At 38.8% G+C, this 16,919-nt stretch overlaps 1 protein-coding gene across 2 annotated transcripts in view; it reads left to right on the top strand.

The window, feature by feature from the left end:
- The first annotated feature begins 1,496 nt into the window (after positions 1-1,496).
- The window catches only part of LOC139950672 (vigilin-like), a 24,761-nt gene continuing 9,338 nt past the window's right edge, over positions 1,497-16,919 (top strand). For both annotated transcript variants that reach the window (XR_011787685.1, XM_071949460.1), the window contains exons 1-15: positions 1,497-1,682; positions 5,620-5,918; positions 6,356-6,464; positions 6,733-6,848; positions 7,374-7,580; positions 8,370-8,585; positions 9,550-9,756; positions 10,118-10,225; positions 10,688-10,871; positions 11,425-11,564; positions 12,362-12,466; positions 12,847-13,047; positions 13,447-13,578; positions 15,750-15,968; positions 16,409-16,630. Coding sequence is in view for 1 of the 2 variants with exons in the window: in XM_071949460.1 (XP_071805561.1) it covers positions 5,652-5,918; positions 6,356-6,464; positions 6,733-6,848; positions 7,374-7,580; positions 8,370-8,585; positions 9,550-9,756; positions 10,118-10,225; positions 10,688-10,871; positions 11,425-11,564; positions 12,362-12,466; positions 12,847-13,047; positions 13,447-13,578; positions 15,750-15,968; positions 16,409-16,630 (2,433 nt within the window). In the remaining variant the exon portion in view is untranslated. The remainder of the gene's footprint in view (positions 1,683-5,619; positions 5,919-6,355; positions 6,465-6,732; positions 6,849-7,373; positions 7,581-8,369; positions 8,586-9,549; positions 9,757-10,117; positions 10,226-10,687; positions 10,872-11,424; positions 11,565-12,361; positions 12,467-12,846; positions 13,048-13,446; positions 13,579-15,749; positions 15,969-16,408; positions 16,631-16,919) is intronic.

The raw sequence follows: 16,919 nt of genomic DNA, 5'->3' as shown, positions 1-16,919 counted from the left end.
CTAAAATAATGAAATATAATGTCTTAAAGGAATCTAGGAATAAACGAATATTCAGACGAAATCGATGCAGAGCTAAAAACACACCCATAGTTACAGTGGATTTCGGGAAACGAGATTACTTTACAGAAGTTGGCTTGGAAAACTAGACCTATGTTTCCCCGTTGCTAAAACATGTTTACCGGTTTCGGCAAACGAGGTGAATATTAAAAGCTCCTGGTCATCAGGTGCGATTTGAGAATTCAAATTCGCAACAGCTTTTAGCAAAAACCAGTCCCCATAACTGCATATTGATTCTGATATCGCATTGCTAAATAATGCCTTTGAAGTTTTATTGAAAACGCCGCCTTTGGAATTGACTGTCATTGTTTCAACTGAAGCGACAAGTAACACGGGTTTTCCCAAATACCAAAATATCCATTGCAGAAGGTGACCCCCCCCCCCCCCCACCCCACCCCAAGCTAATTATCAATCATTCCAATTACAATTATCCTCATAGCAAATTCTTCATCGTCAGCCGAGAACACCGTTCAAAAGAGTAGTAATGACCGTATTTATCTGGGGTTGAGCGAAAACAAATTGTAAAGGCTGTTTTGAACCTCGGCAACCTCCGGATTTTACGCGCCGATTTCGGGTGGGGGTTCGGTTAAAGTTTGGTTTTAAGATGGGATTTACAAATAATGTTTTTGAATTCTTTTAAAATTAAAACAACCTTTACCAATTAAATAATTAATGTTAAAAACATTTTAAAGACTACTTGTCATCATGTTCATCAAATCATGGAGGTAGAAATTGGCTATGACACAAACTGTTTTCTGACTGACACTGACAGGCGTTTTTTGCATGCTGCAAGCAGGAGGTAGAATTCTACCTCCATGCTGCAAGCTCCTCGGACAATCGAGTGCAGAGTTTCATCAGGAATTTGCTTCGTGTTCGGGTAGTCGACACGCCCCCCTGATAACACTCGCGTGTGTGCCGACAGTTCATCCAGAAATTTTTACGCAAAGTCTCAAAAGACTGCAAATGAAATCGCCATGTAGCATGTTACATAGTGCGAAAAGAGCAACGACTATGAACGACACAGTGCACGCGCTAATTATTTGGCCCAGGCTACCACGTGTACACCTGTCATCAGCTCACCTGTGGTTGCTGAGCGAGTACATGTATGCATGGAGGTATTAGAGGGGGCAATTCAAGCCACATTTTGACATATGAATACCAAGGATGATATTACATACATAGTTATGATACAAACGGTATGATGTGTGTTATAAAGATAAATTTCCACGAAAATAAACCAAAGTATCAGCAACTGGGTTTTTAATCTTTACAAAGTTCAATAAATTGGCTGTTTTGATTCGACCATATTTTGTTTGATTGTGAGTTTAACCAATCAGTGAGATCGTAAGATGTTGACGATGAAGCGGAGTGATATTTTTCTTGCCACGTACAGAAAAATCAGAAATTGACCTACGTGGTAATGCGCGCAGGTACACATGTGTACGTGTGGGTGTGCATATTTAGACTCTTTCCGGAGTAACTGCGACAAGCGGTTATCAAAACTATTTCAGACAATATTTTCACAATTTTACTCCGCCGTGGACTGTAAAAACAGACACAGTGGAGCGAAAGCGACGTAAAGTTTAATTTTTGGACGGATTTTCCGGAAGACAGCATCCACTTGTGTAAGTAAACATTAAAATTCTTGTCAAATAGTATTACCAAAATGGCCGTACGTGTACGTAGTCGTATGTAGCCTCACATTTTACAAGTCGGGGAGGGGAGGACCTTCAACTTGCCCATCCCATGGATGAAGATAGAGACTTGATTGAATACTTATGACTTTACTGCTAGTACTAACGGTTTATAGGTAGATTAAAGGAACACGTTGCCTTGGATCGGACGAGTTGGTCAAAACAAAAGCGTTTGTAACCGTTTTTTATAAAATGCATATGGTTGGAAAGATGTTTTAAAAGTAGAATACAATGATCCACACAAGTTTGCCTCGAAATTGCGTGGTTTTCCTTCTACTGTGCGAACTAACATCGTCGGCCATTTATGGGAGTCAAAATTTTGACCCCCATAAATGGCCGACGTGTTAGTCGACGAGGTAAAAGGAAAACCACGCAATTTTGAGGCATGTTTGTGTGGATCATTGTATTCTACTTTTACAACATCTTTCTACCCATGTGCATTTTATAACAAACGGTTACAAACGCTTTTCAAAGACCAACTCGACCGATCCAAGGCAACGTGTTCCTTTAATTAGGCATAGCCGCTGTAACTCCATATCCTAGCTTCTCCTTCCATTCCAGTGAGAATCCAGTCGGGAAAAGTTTCCCTATGTATGGTGCCACCACCTTTTCATTCGATATGAAATAATATGGTATCTAATTTACCTAAAACGAGATATTCCTTTAGGCCTATATAAAAATGAGTGAAAAAGTGGTGGTGCCATTCGAAAAGTTCTCCCATGTTGGTTCGGACAACTCGATGGTTGAGACAGCTCGACCGTTCGTACAACTGACGGTTCATAAACTCGACTGCGAGACAGCTCGACGGATGGCCAAGAAAAGTTGACGGTTGAACCGAACTCCGAACCTAACCCTACCCTAACCCCCCCTCCCTTTGAATCCCCACCCCATTTTCCCGGCCCTGTGTGCGGCCCTGTTGGAGCCCTGTGCTGAGGCCCCCGTCATGGCCATACTGTCAATTTGTCTTGGTCCTAAGTCGAGGTGTCGTGTGACACAAAACACAATGTCCACAGATTTACACTAAACTTACACCGTTTGAAGATAATAGAAGAAAGCTTCGGATAGTACTTGATGAGGTGCTGTAGTTTTTGAGAAATAAGTAATTAATTTTCATCTTAGTTTCAGCATGTAAAACGTCAACAGCTATGGTATAGGGTTAACATAAATTTCGAAAAATATTTTCCTGATTAAAAACTACAGAACCTGAGCAACTCCCCAAAATAATATGTTACACTTTCTGGACAGAAAACAAATAAAATTTCACAGATTTACAAATAACTTACAGGGTTTACAGAAGGTAATGATGAAAGACTTCCCTTGAAATAATATTCCATGAAATGCTTTACTTTTTGAGAAAACATTACAAGTATCAATTCTCGATATCGAGAAAAACAGATTTATTTAAAACACATATCATGACACCGTGAATCTTGTGGAAACAAGGGTGGGTTTTCTCGTTATTTTCCAGCCTAAATTTGCACAGGTTTGTTGTTTTACATATAAGTTGTGATACACGAAGAGTGTGGGCCTTTGGACAATACTGTTTACCGATGGTTACCACATGTAACTTGCCTCTTTTGCATCAGTTTTCTTTGTGAAATGTGCCCAGACGTTTTTATTGAACATACAGTGTAGAAGGCGTACCGTCTACAGTCTGACATACAGACGCACAGTGTGCTGGGAATTCCTTGTGCTGGTACCATGTACATGTACATGATGTATGTCGCTGTGGTGGACCGTAGAGTGCATTACAAGTCTAAGTAATCAAGTAGTGATCGAGGAGGAGCGCTGTCGATCGCGCACCTGAAGACAGCCCCAGGAGCGCGGTAGGAGCGCGAGCGCATTCGCGCTCCTCAAAAACGAAGGTCTGATTGTTTGTCACGATTTATATGATTAAAAAATAGTTAAAGTTGTTTGGGGGGTTGACTCCACCTACCCCTTTTGTGACGTCAATTGAGGCAGACTTTGGCTTGATGCGTAGAGTAAACACACGTGCAAAGTACATGCAAGTCCAAGTTATTGAGTTTGTACGTTTCAAAAAAGTTATTTTCTTGCATTTTTCCGGCAATGCCAACCACGTGTATTGCTGCTAGATGCAGCAAAACAACTAAAGATGGGGTCAGTCTGCATGGCTGGTCAGACCATGGAGTAGGGAAGGAAGAGAAGGAGCTTGAACGACCCGCAAAACTGCAGAGTAACAAAAGAATAACCTGACAATGCCCCTGACTGACCAGTAGAAAAAGATAGGAGACCTCCAGCTGGACGGCCGATTAACGAGCGGGATTAGATCTCTTTGTACAGAACTTGTGGTACTGCCACTCTGCACCGTTGCCTTCGTGTAAAGTTGAATCATTGGAGACAAGAATTGTGAATACACACGTTTTCATTTACCGTTTGTGGTGTTAACATGGAAATATCATACCATATTTTTACATTTTTTGCAACTTTCCTGTCACTAGCGGTGGTTCAAAATTTGGGTACTAGCACACGAGGGTGGTTGGTATTCAATTGTGTTTTTCGATTTGGTGGGCGAAAGTGTACACAAATTTTATCAGGTCTCAAAAAAGTTGTTTTTTTCTTTATTATATCCATACGATATACGACACCATAGTTGAGTGAAGAACCAAGTGCGCACGCGCAAACTCGCATGCCAGGTCGCCCGTTGTTTGTATAAGGTATGTGGGTGATTACGAGGTGTCATTAAACGACCGCGTACCACAGGTTCGACTTTTGAAGTCCCTTCGTTCGAGCTCCTCTTCCTTTCTCCATGGTCAGACTCACAATACCAATAGTGCCTAGTCCGGTCCGACGTCTTTTTTAGATTGACGTCGGAACAGCGCCCTCTCGAGTCGGGGCCTACTCTAAAATTTGTAAAGTGTGAGTGTAAGTGATGATTCAAAGAAACTTAAGTGTCGGTTTCTTTCTATTAATGCCTAGCCTCCTACATGTACCTTATTAATGATTGTGAGCATCCACAATAGGCCAATACCTTGGCTTGCGGTCAAATGGGAGACTTTCAGGACGCTCGGTGGCAGCAGACCTACCAGGTAAGATCCATTGTTCTTGATAATGAGCGCACGCTCACAACTACGTAAACAATGGAAATTTACCTGGTAAGTCTGCTGCCACCTAGCGCCTCTAAGTCTCCCATTGGGCAAACAATGCAAGGGTTCACCAACCAACTTGGTTCATGTATTCAATCCGAAAGGCACTGGGCACATTATGTGCATTTTCTTTTATATATTTTTTTCAAATACAAAATATTTCTCCAGGAGGTTAAAGCCTAATGTTTCCAAGTTAATTTTTTCAACAAAACCAGTGATATGTCCATAAATATTCTCCACAAATTTTACCCAACCTTTCCTTGTGCCTCACATTTTATTAAGGTTATTTCAAATCATTGTTTATGCCTCTGTTAAAGGCGATGTTTGTGTATTAAACCGTGTTGCGACCATGTTTATAATCTACATGAACCACTTCCAGACCCACCCCCCCCCCCACTCCACCTCAAAGCAGAGATGATCAAAGTTGGGACCACAATTAGACCTACCGCTGAAAAAAGATTTATACAATCACATTGGCAATATACCGTACTTTCATTGGCAAATACCATTCAGATGTGTACTAGGCAAAAGTATGCGTCAGACTATCATCAGCCCCATACAAAAAGGCACAATGTTCAGATGTTCCCTCATTTGAAAGTGAATTTATTTTAATGAATAGTTATAAATTATCATTATTTTTTACCCTTAGCACATTTGTGATTTTGTGATTCTTAAAGTCAAAAACTAATGAATGGTTGATTTATTCTGAAGGTAAGGATGGTTGATAAAAAATTGCCATTTGTTGTTTTGTTGTGTATTTCCAGTGGATCTGTTTGACTTGATAACGGCCAAGACCATGAATACGGACACAGCAGCAGTAGCATCCACCCGTCCCCCTCCAGGATTTGGGCCAATACCTGGACCAATGGGAGATAGTAACCCCACAGTAATCAGTCTAGATGATGAAGCTTATGAACCACCAACCTATGATGAAGTGTTTCCCCCATTGGCAACAGCAGTTGGAACTCCAAATGATCAGAGTAGTGAGGGGGTTCCTGGTGCCATGTTGCCACGGATGGCATCCTATGCCAGAATGGCTGTCAAGTCTTCCACTATTACTCAGGTACACTTAGCAATTAAGGATGATTAATCTTCTCAAATAAAATTACTTCCTCTAACCTTAAGAAAACAAAACAACAACCCACAAACAAAACAACAAATTTAGTAACAATAAAAAAGAAGCATATTAGATAAACTAATTAAAAAAAAAAAAATGTTGTTTGTTAACAATAAGGTATTAAGCCTACATGTGTTTATGGCCCTCTAAAAGAAATTGGTTGTACATGTAGTACAGATTATGTGCTTATTACAAAATAGGAATGGTAGGTCAGGAATGTTTGTATAAAAGGACATTGTATTTAGAAACCTTATAATTTTTATGTTAATGACTTTAAAGTAGTTAATCCTACAGTAAACAAATCAACCTCTTTCCTTTTTTAAATATCATGCAGTTGATTTCTTATTTGTCTTTATGGTTTGATGATGTTTTTACCTGGCCAGGTTTTCTATGTGCCTTTGGAGGAACGTCGATACAAGGAGATGAATCAAGGCTTTGGAGAAAGTGATTCACAATCCGGCAGAATCTGTGCAGAGATCATGAAGTCAACAGGTGAATTTTAAAACCAAATACAAATAGTTGTAGTGTTTTTGTAAACTACATGGAATCACACATCAAATCAAGTAGTTTCACACATTTTACCTTGGTAATAGGTTTGAATAAATATAAACAAAGTTTAATGTTTATAAATCCAAATTGAAAAAAGGGTCTGGGGAGAGAAAATGTACAATCATTTCGGAGATAAGAGGTTGTCAGCTGTTTCTGTTGGATTTAAGAAACTTGTCAACTAAATTATTTCTTTTTTATATACTTAATTTAGGAGCTTCAATTGAAATGAGTTTGGCAAGGGACCAAAGCCTGACAATTGTTGTGACTGGGAAACCCTTATCAGTCATGGCAGCACGTAGGGAAGTCCTCAATAGACTGCAAACACAGGTATGTACAATGCAGCAAATATATATATGTGCAAGGTTTCCTAGTCTTTTTGGAAGAGTTTAATTCTCTTGAATAAGTCAAATGCTTTTTTATTTTTCTTGCCAGTTGACTATGGTTTAATAACCAAACCTATATTTTTCTTAACATGCAATTTGGTTTATGTCTTTGAGCTTTGTCTAGCATTCTAAGTTTTCTAGGCAGCCAATTGGTTCACCAACTAATAATTTGAAAACTCCTGCATGCTGTATGAGCATAAAACATGGTTGGGCGTTTCGAATATTTGCCTTGAAAGATAGCCGACTTTACACTGTGGCTGACTTTACACGGTGGGTGTCAAGTGGGAACCATCTATAGTTGTACAAAGTTATTCCTTCTCATTGAATTAAATTGGAGGTGGATTGCTGAGGGTAAATATTTAAATGATTTTGGGGTTTGAACAAAGATTTTACTAGAGTGGGATTCGAACCAAAGACCTCCGGATTAACGTGCCAGAAAATCTTAAACTAATATGTGTTTGTGTTGCAGGCCAACATCAGTATCCCGATCCCTAAGGAGCACCATCGTTTCATCATTGGTAAAGGAGGAAGTAAGATGAAAGAGCTGGAGAATATTACTGCTACTAAGATCAACATCCCAACTCCTAATGACACCTCTGATCTGATTCATATTGTGGGACCTAAGGAAGGTATAGAGAGAGCTCGTCATGAGATACAACTCATCTCTGAGGAACAGGTAATAGTCTTACATTAGCAACATATTCAATGAAACAATCTTGTCATGTCTAATGCATAGATATTGAGTATAATACCTAGAGCAGCCTGGCGTACATACGCGGGTTCTGGCATGGGCGCAGCCATTAGCCTATCTTCAACGGTTATCTTCTACCAGCGCGTGACTTTAGTGCATCCATAGTGGTTTAAGGCCTATCTCCAATGTTCATTTTTCTTGCGTTACCACCAGCACGTGACTTTTAGCGCGTCAATGAAGAACCAGAAAATTTTGTGTACGCCTTATGGCATGTATGTACGCACGACCGATCTAGGTACTACATGGTCTTATGTAATAACATCTTCTTATATGACGTCACTTGTCTCATGGTACATGTATCTCAATAACATGAATCAGCTCAAGTTTATGTTATTCAACCATAAACCACACCCGTTTCATGCGGTGTATTTACACCAACCGGAAGTCCACTGGAAATGCATTATTAATCAAGTTTTTTGCATACATTTTATTCAAGCAACTATTGAGATTTGAACTTTGCTTGGATTTGAAACTTCATTTTAAACCTTACTTGGGTGGGAACCTTTTAATGGCAGTACAGTGGAATTGAAGCCAGATTGTGTTAAGACCAGTGGTTGTATGATGTATTGGCTTACTGACGGAGTAGAGTAATCTTTAGTTGACAGTCCTTCAATCTAGATAAATACCCAAACCAAAGTTGAATTGAGTATTGTGCTGTTTAGTTCTTGCATATTGGTAGTATAATAGGTATGATGATTATTTGTGTGATTTCAGGCCAAGCTAGCTTTTGAGCGTCTTAGCATTCCTCGTGTGTACCATCCATTCATTGAAGGACCTGATAAGAATTATATCAAGGAAGTGAAAGCCAAGACGGGTGCCAAGATTCATGTGCCACCACCCAGTGCACTCACTGATGAGATTGTTGTATCTGGAGAGAAGGAAGGTGTGAAAGATGCTATAGATTGGATCAATGCTACTTACAATGAGAAGGTAAGCATTTGCCTCAAGTATCCTGCTGCATAAGGTTTTTCGCAAATGGCAAAATATCAAGAGACGGCACTGTTAAACCCACACAAAGATATAGGCGATGCATGCGCACGTCGTGCATGACAACATGCACCGCGGTAGTAAATGCCCCATCTGCCTACCCATCACCATTGGGGTTGTTAATCGTGATAAACCTTTTGCAGGGTTTTAGCAGACTTTCATACACAAGTTAAGTGGCCATACTCAAATCACATCCAGATGCCCCCTCTGGTTAGTGTATGGTCAACAGGCCTACCATAACTTGCCAACAATATCACTGACACTCACTCACTCACTCACTCAGTCGACCCAAGTTGTCGCATTGCCGCATGTTTTAGTTGGGCTCGATGTCTGACATGCCACACAACTCTATCCTGCATACATGTACAACTGAATCTGATTAGCTTCTCCTTGTTGTTAACTCCTGCATCCTCAATCAAATTTGGGGCCGCACCTGCTGTGAGTGGGCTCCAAAGTGGGCTCCCACGTGATAACTTTATTGGCTGGTAGCTCTGGGTGCCGTAGGCAGTGACATGAATTAATAGGAGCAAGTGAGCCAACAGCCCTTCATGCCACCTCTGAATTTACTGCCTTTGTGTCCTATTTGATGTTCAAGTAGAAATTAGGTTTGATATCAGTTTTAACGGAAGGACATCAGTTTATCATACGTTTTTGTCCCTCATGTGCTATCTTTCTAATCAGTGTAATTGCATGTATTCAGCTTGAGAGAAGCTTTAAACAGTAGTATGGTTTAGTTTTATGTTCGGAAAAGAAGAAAAAAACATGTTTATGTTTACAATGTGGAATCTATAAGGTTATAACATTGTATGAATTTGTTGTAAGATAAACTCATTTAAAATTTTGATTTGCTTATGTACAGGATTAAATGTGAGACTTAATTATAAATTTTCTTGTTGAATTTGTACAGAAGTTGAAGACTACTACTGTATCTCTTGAGGTGCGTAAGTGTCAGCATAAGTATGTGATTGGACCAAGAGGCAGTAATATAACAGAGATTCTGGAGAAGACAGGTGTATCTGTGGAGATGCCAAGCCTGGATACAGTGTCTGAGACTATTACACTGCGTGGTGAACAACATCAACTTGGACAAGCCATTACCATGGTGTATGACAAGGTATGAATGCAAACATATAGACCGTTACATTTGCTGTCACACTCTCAAAAAGGAAGCAGATCATTGGACAATAGCTGTTCTCTGTGCGTACGACATGCGCGTGAACTCAGCGTAACCTGTACACAATACAGAATGTGCTTCCGAGCATAGCACGTAATTTTGGGTGTCAACTCTCTTTTGAGCATGTTTGTATACAATTTTGACACCCAAAATGACATCCAGGATAGGCACAAGCAAGTACGCTGCGCGTATTGCAAGGGGTCTATTGCAAAACAGCAATATTGCTGACTCCTCTATTCAACATCAAACATGTCTACTATTTGAGTGTGGAATAATGTGAGTTGTTTGTGATTTGTAACAGGCTAATAGTGTTGTCATCAGTGAGGTTGGTGCCCCAGCTTGGTTGCATCGCTTCATCATAGGACGGCAAGGAAAGAACATCCGCAGCATCACACAGAACCTGTCTAATGTAAGTCATTGCACATGCTTATGTATTAAATCTGTCCAAATCCCATGTTTAAAGGAATGAGTGTGTGCTGACAATAACTGTTTGTGTAACTCAGACTGGTGCAATGTTTATTGTAGAATCAGGGCCCAATCACAATGAACCCTCATAACTAATTGTTCAATATCATTAACAATGGTTTTTAATGAAAAAAATCGGTGAGCCTACAATAAGTTATCATGTTGTGAGTGCATATATTACGCATTGTGCGAACAAAAACATTTGCGTTCTTTGCACAGTTGCCTTCAGACTTCTTGTGGTTGAACGGTTTAAAGTGGTCCCTCATTTGCTGGAAAGTTTTACCAAGAGAGGCAGAAAGTAAATAGATATGAGACAAGAAATAAAATGTTCTGAAATTACATTTCAAATTTGAGTGTGACTGTTTGAAGCCCTTTCATTAAGGAATGTCTTTTCTATTTGATCCAGGTTCATGTGGAGTTTGAGGAAGGGCGTGATAAGATCACATTGGAGGGACCTCCAGAACAGGTGGAAGAGGCACGTCGGGCTCTTGAAGAAATCTCACGAGATCTACAGAGTCGATTGGATTTTGCTGTTGTCAAGATAGATCCCAAGTTCCACAAGCACATTATTGGCAAGGGTGGTGCTAATGGTAAGGACTGCAGTACAGAATGGGATAAGGTGTTGCCTCTGATTGACGCACATTCAACATTATTCTTTCTCTCATGTCATTTAAAGGATTTTGGTACTTTTTGTAACACATAAGACAATGTCCACATATTTACATTAAACTTACAACGTTTGAAGATAACGATAGTAGAAAGCGTACCTTAAAATATTAGTTACTGAGGGAGTTGAGGTGCTGTAGTTCGTGAGTAAAACAATGTCATGAAAATACGTTTTAACATGCTTAAATAATTTTGTCTCATGATTTTCATGACATTGTTTTACTCATTTCTCAAAGTAGTATTTTCAGGGAAACTTGCTACCATCATTTACGTCAAACCGTGCAAGTTTAATGTAAATCTGTGGACATTGTGGTTTTTTTTGTCCTACAAAAAGTACCCAGACCCTTTTACAGGGTTCCAAAGGAGATTGAAAAAGACACTTCTTGAAATATATGAGGTAATTTTCTTATTAGGTCAAGGTATATAAAGGGGATAAAGTAAGTAGTTAATGGTAATGATGTGTTGTATTTGTTACAGTCAATCGCATCAAGAAGGAAACTGGAGTATCAATCCGTATCCCTGCTGATAGTGAGAAGAGTAATGAGATTCGTGTTGAAGGTAGTCCTGAAGGTGTGCGTCAAGCTAAGACTGAACTCGTGGAATTGGCCACTCGCATGGTAGGTTGCTTTATCAATTCATAGTTAGTCTTGCCAATGTCATGCAAAGTAACTCCCAATGTCACTTGTTGCAGCTAGTTGCCCCTTACACCTAACAAAGTTACCCACTGTCTTGCAATTTTGTAAACAAAGTTGGATGTAATACAAAGTTGGATGTGTGAAGATAATTTTGTTCGGAACCTGGTTTTGGATAGACATGTTGACCTTAAACCCTATATACAGCTAGATATATGCCTCTCTTAATATTCATGCATGCTGTCATAATTCTTACCCAAAAAAGCTATAGGCGCACGTCCCCCCACCACTTGCAGTGGCTGCGCCTGTAGCCTCATTTTGGGTTTGAATTGTGAGACCCTCATGCATAAATATTAAGAGAGGCGTATATGTGGCTACTGTCTACCACACTCCATTTTGAGAGCCAAATAATATGTTAAAAATATGGAATGCTTTTAAAATGCCTCGCAGCCTTAAATGTACAATCAGGTGAAATCTTTTTAAATATAATCTCCACTTTCATAAGTTTGTGTCAACTGGTGAATGAAATGTTGTTATGATATTAACTTGTTGTCAATCACCTGAAAACCAGATTTTAAGCTTAATCACTGTGTAGTGCCTCATTCCTGTTTCAATGATGAATAAACGTGTAGTTCATGATAATTGTAGTCCAGTCATGCAATCATTAACTTCAACTGCCTGTTTACAAACCGCTGAATAGTTTTTTGTTGATGTGTGAATCCTTTTCAGTAGTGTTTACCCAAGTACAGGTGTAACATATTTGATTTGATTCTCTTAATCAGGAGAATGAGAAAAGTAAAGACATCTTAATTGAGCATCGATTCCATCGTTCCATCATTGGTACTAAGGGAGAAAACATCAGGGATATCCGTGACAAATACAACCAGGTAGGAAATGTCAACGCTATTGATATCATTGAGCTAAATATGACATTGTATTCTGTTTGAGGAATAGTCGAGTGATTGAAGTGATTGAGAAATAGAGCTCTTCAAACTGACTATAATGAGTCTTGTTGACCATTGTTTGCATGGGATAGTGTGGCTAGGTGAGTCATGTCTTCAAAGGGGGAAAGCATAGTTAACAATGACGTCATCTTGACAAACAAAAGGGGGCCCTGCTATTACTTCGACTCCATTTTTAACCAATCAGATTAGAGGATTTTATATATGAGGTATGTAAAACAAATTAAACACCTTGGGTATAGATGCTGTGTACCTGTATAATAAATAAAATTAATGTGTCATGACTTTGACCTTTGACCCCTTAGGTCCAGATTACATTTCCTGATTCTGGCATGAAGTCTGATGTCGTCACATTGAGAGGACCTAAGCAAGATGTGGATAAATGCTACAAGTTTCTTCAGCAACTAGCCCAAGAGTTGGTGACCAATAACTTTATGATGAGCGTGCCCATCTTTAAGAAGTTCCATAAGAATATCATTGGAAAAGGTGGTTCTACCATTAATAAGGTAAGAGCAATATTCTTGATTTAGGGAACAAAAGGGTAGCAACAAGTTCTTAATTGGCCGTGTTAAACCGGCAGGGTTGTGGCCGTGCGATAAAGGCCCGAGCCCTAGGCGAGTGCCTTTATCGCACTGCCACAACCCTTCAAGGTGCATTTGTATGAGACGGTATCAAGGGAGCGAGGTTGTGGGCCAACCTGTACAAACATCCTGAAAGCAACTAGTTATAAACAGCTCCAGCTGGTCATTATCAACCGCTTAAACACCCCAACGTGACACGCTTTCCACCAATAGGAATAGCGAAACTGTCTGAGGTATTTATGAATGCTGATTGTTGGCCATATGACAGGCAGGTAACACACAATCTTTGTTTTACTGATGATTGAACTATTGTTTATTTGATAGATCAAAGAAGACACAGAGACACGTATTGAGATACCTACAGAGAGCAGTGATAGTGATCTCATACAGATTACTGGCAAGAAGAAGAATGTAGAGAAAGCTAAGGCACAAATCATTGCCATTCAAAATGAACTGGTAAGAAATGTCATCTGTTTATTGCTCAAATTCATTTAGTAAATCAGTGGATTAACAAGGAACTGTGTCAAAACAGTCAGTTTGAGCAACTTAGATATTGCCACGTTCTTGAATAGTTTTGTTGCAAAAAGTGCCAGATAAAAAGCACATTAGGATAATGCATACGTCACATCAGGTGCAAAATGCTTTAACATATGACTTGTTCATTAAAATCAAATTCTTATATAACTTAACTTTTTTTTCAACTGGCCAGCAGGACCAGTTGGCTTGATTTTTCACTGGTCCGCCAGGTTTTTGACTGGTCCGTCAATTTTTTATTTTATTTTTTTAAACTTATAGTATACTGTTGTATACCAACTGCTCGATTTCCGATCGTCGCTATTTCAAAATTCAACATGAATTGCAACGTCAACTTGACTGCACTGGAAGTTATACTTTATTTATGTGTACCAAGTTATTGTGTTCGTAAGGGCTCATTAATTTGAGAGTATTTTTTCTTTAAAAATTTAAAAACAATAATGTTATTAAAATTAATTTAAAAACAGGTCAAATTATTTGTCAGAGCAAATTGGAAAATTTAATATGATCTTTATTCAGGTAGTTTTTAAGTCCACGGTTTATTGTAAGCACTCGACACCGAAGTATTCCTACAGTAAGAAGAACTTTTTTATGAAAAAAAGAAGAAAAAGTTTTTACTAAACAAAAATCCACTTTAAAACCGACTGTTAAAATATCATTAACTTTTTATGTATTGAGGAGGGTTGCGTGCGACCACTCAAGTTATTTTATTATGTATAAACAATGCCTACTATTGTAGTTTTAATAAGTATTCATAAACATTACACGGTACCGAAGTTCCCAAAATCTTCCCACTTTCGTCCAGAAAAACACCCAACAAAAAGTAGAAATCACAATAGTTGCAAATGCGACATCCATGAAGAAGCATATGTGTTTTACGGTGTTATTTTCATTTATGTGTATGGATTGGTCGGTGCCGGCGTCTGTTGTGTGAACAAAATTTTCATTTAAAAAATGTTTTTAAAAGCAGCAAAAACAACTGTGCCTTAACACATGATTACATTCTAGAACCCAAGTCTTTCTTGAAATCAACCTGCAAAAAAACCAAACAACCGCGCATTATATGTGACCAATAAAACCATGGATTGGAACAATAAACTAGATCGCCCACCAATCGCCCGCAAGCCTTTGCGTTGCATGATGGGATTTTGCGCTGTGTATGCAGCGTGATCGTCAGAAGTTTCCGGCGTTCAGCGGCACTTCGAGTGATTTTTTTACGTTTTATCCAAACTTTGAGTGAATGTCTTACGTTTTATTCGAGCCTGAAAATAGTTCCAAAAATAGTCATAGTTCTGTAGTACCGCTGCCGATATTTTTGACTGGTCAGCCGGACCAGTTGGCAAGGTGTTTCAGCTGGTCCGCCGCGATTTCTACTGGCATTTGGCCAACGGACCTGCGTTAAGGTCGAATGCTGTAAATTGGTTTAACAAAGAAAGAATGAAGATGTAAAGAAGATAGGGTTGAAACAATCAAATAATAAGTTTTCCCAGCCTATTTCAACAAAAATCCATTTATTTTTAACATCTGGCTCATTCAGGTTTTTTATATAAATAAATGCTCTGTTTAGTTGGCATTCAACAGTCGGAAGGAGCTAGGCAATTTCACCAGTTTCAACTTCATAAAGGCGCAAGTGGCGGCAGCAACAGCTGGTCAGACATTCAATTTGATCAAGTGTGGTAGTAGAAATTCAACCTAACAATGGTCAATGTATAGTTGTGAATGCTGATATGAAAAAGAATGACTGAAATTAATCTAAATCAGAAGATTGAAAATATGTGTGCCCCCCAAAAAACAAAAATGGAATACATTATTACCTAAAAAAGAAATCCGAGTTTAAGAGGATTAGGGGGAAATGCATGAATTTGGAACCGTGATAAAATTGAGTAAATTTTTGCTGAAATTGGCTGTGAAAACCATTATAAAAACCAAATTGAAAGACCAAGACCAAGAGAAAGTCCAATCCAATCCTAAGATGGATGTTAGAAATCATGAAGAGCTCATTGGCATAAAGCTTGATTGCATACAATTTGAAGATGTTTGTTTGAATATGCTTTGTTGACCATGCCATATTTGTTATTGTTATGAACTACTAGGCCAATATCACTGAGACTGAGGTGACCATCCCAGCTAAGTTTCATCAATCCCTTATTGGTGCTAAGGGACGTCTGGTACGTGCTATCATGGATGAATGTGGAGGTGTACATATACATTTCCCTAGTGAGGGATCTAAGAGTGATAAAGTCACTATCAGAGGACCTAAAGAGGAAGTAGATAAAGCCAAAGAAAAACTGACTGAACTGGCCAATGAAAAGGTATGTACAGTTAACTAATTGTTAGCATAAAAACTTACGTGATGATCAATGGAGAGCTGTTGATAGTATAAAACATTGTGAGAACTGACTCCCTCTGAAGTAACGTAGTTTTTGAGAAAGAAGTAATTTCTCACTGAAATATTTGAATTTGGTTTTTGAGACCTCAGAATTAGATCTTGAGGTCTCGAAATGTTTTCTTCCATTATTCTCTCGCAACTTATGTGACCAATTGAGCTCAAAATTTCACAGGTTTGTTTCTTTATGCATATGTTGAGGTACACCAAGTGAGAAGACTAGTATGTGACAATTACCAATAGTGTACAGTGTCTGGAAGTTATTAGTAGCCAATGGTAGCTAAACAACACTTTTGCAGTATTGCATTCCATTTATTAAAAAATTGTTTGTTACATAAAGTTGACAAGTCATTTGCTGTTTTGTAGGAGCAAGCCAACCATTCCATTGAGGTTCATGCTAAACCAGAATATCATAAGTTCTTGATTGGACGAGGAGGAGCTAATATTCGCCAAGTACGTGAGGAAACAGGAGCTCGTGTAGTATTTCCAACCACTAGGGATGAGGACAAAACACTGATAACTATCATCGGAACTAAAGAGAATACTGGCAAGGCTAAGGACAAACTCCTAGAACTCATCAAAGATCTGGTTAGTACACAACACCGCCTGATAGTTCTCTTAAACCCTTAAGCCTGGTTTATACTTGATGGGAATACGAAGCGAATATTAACGTCACAACTATGTTTTCGCTGTGCTCAACTGTGGCAAATTATTCGTTGCGAATTTGTGACATCAAAATTCGCTTAGCATTTGCAGGAAGTATGAACCTGGGTTAATTGTGGTATTTTTGTTTCATTGAATTAAACCATGTTTTTGCAATTTGTTGATTGTATAAGGCTTTCTTTAGTAACAATTCACTTATTTTAAGTTTGAATTA

The sequence above is a fragment of the Asterias amurensis genome, chromosome 18 (assembly GCF_032118995.1).
Source record: "Asterias amurensis chromosome 18, ASM3211899v1".
In the NCBI taxonomy this organism is placed as follows: domain Eukaryota; kingdom Metazoa; phylum Echinodermata; class Asteroidea; order Forcipulatida; family Asteriidae; genus Asterias; species Asterias amurensis.
Note: the sequence above shows the minus strand (reverse complement) of the source record. Positions and strands in the feature narration are given on the sequence as shown.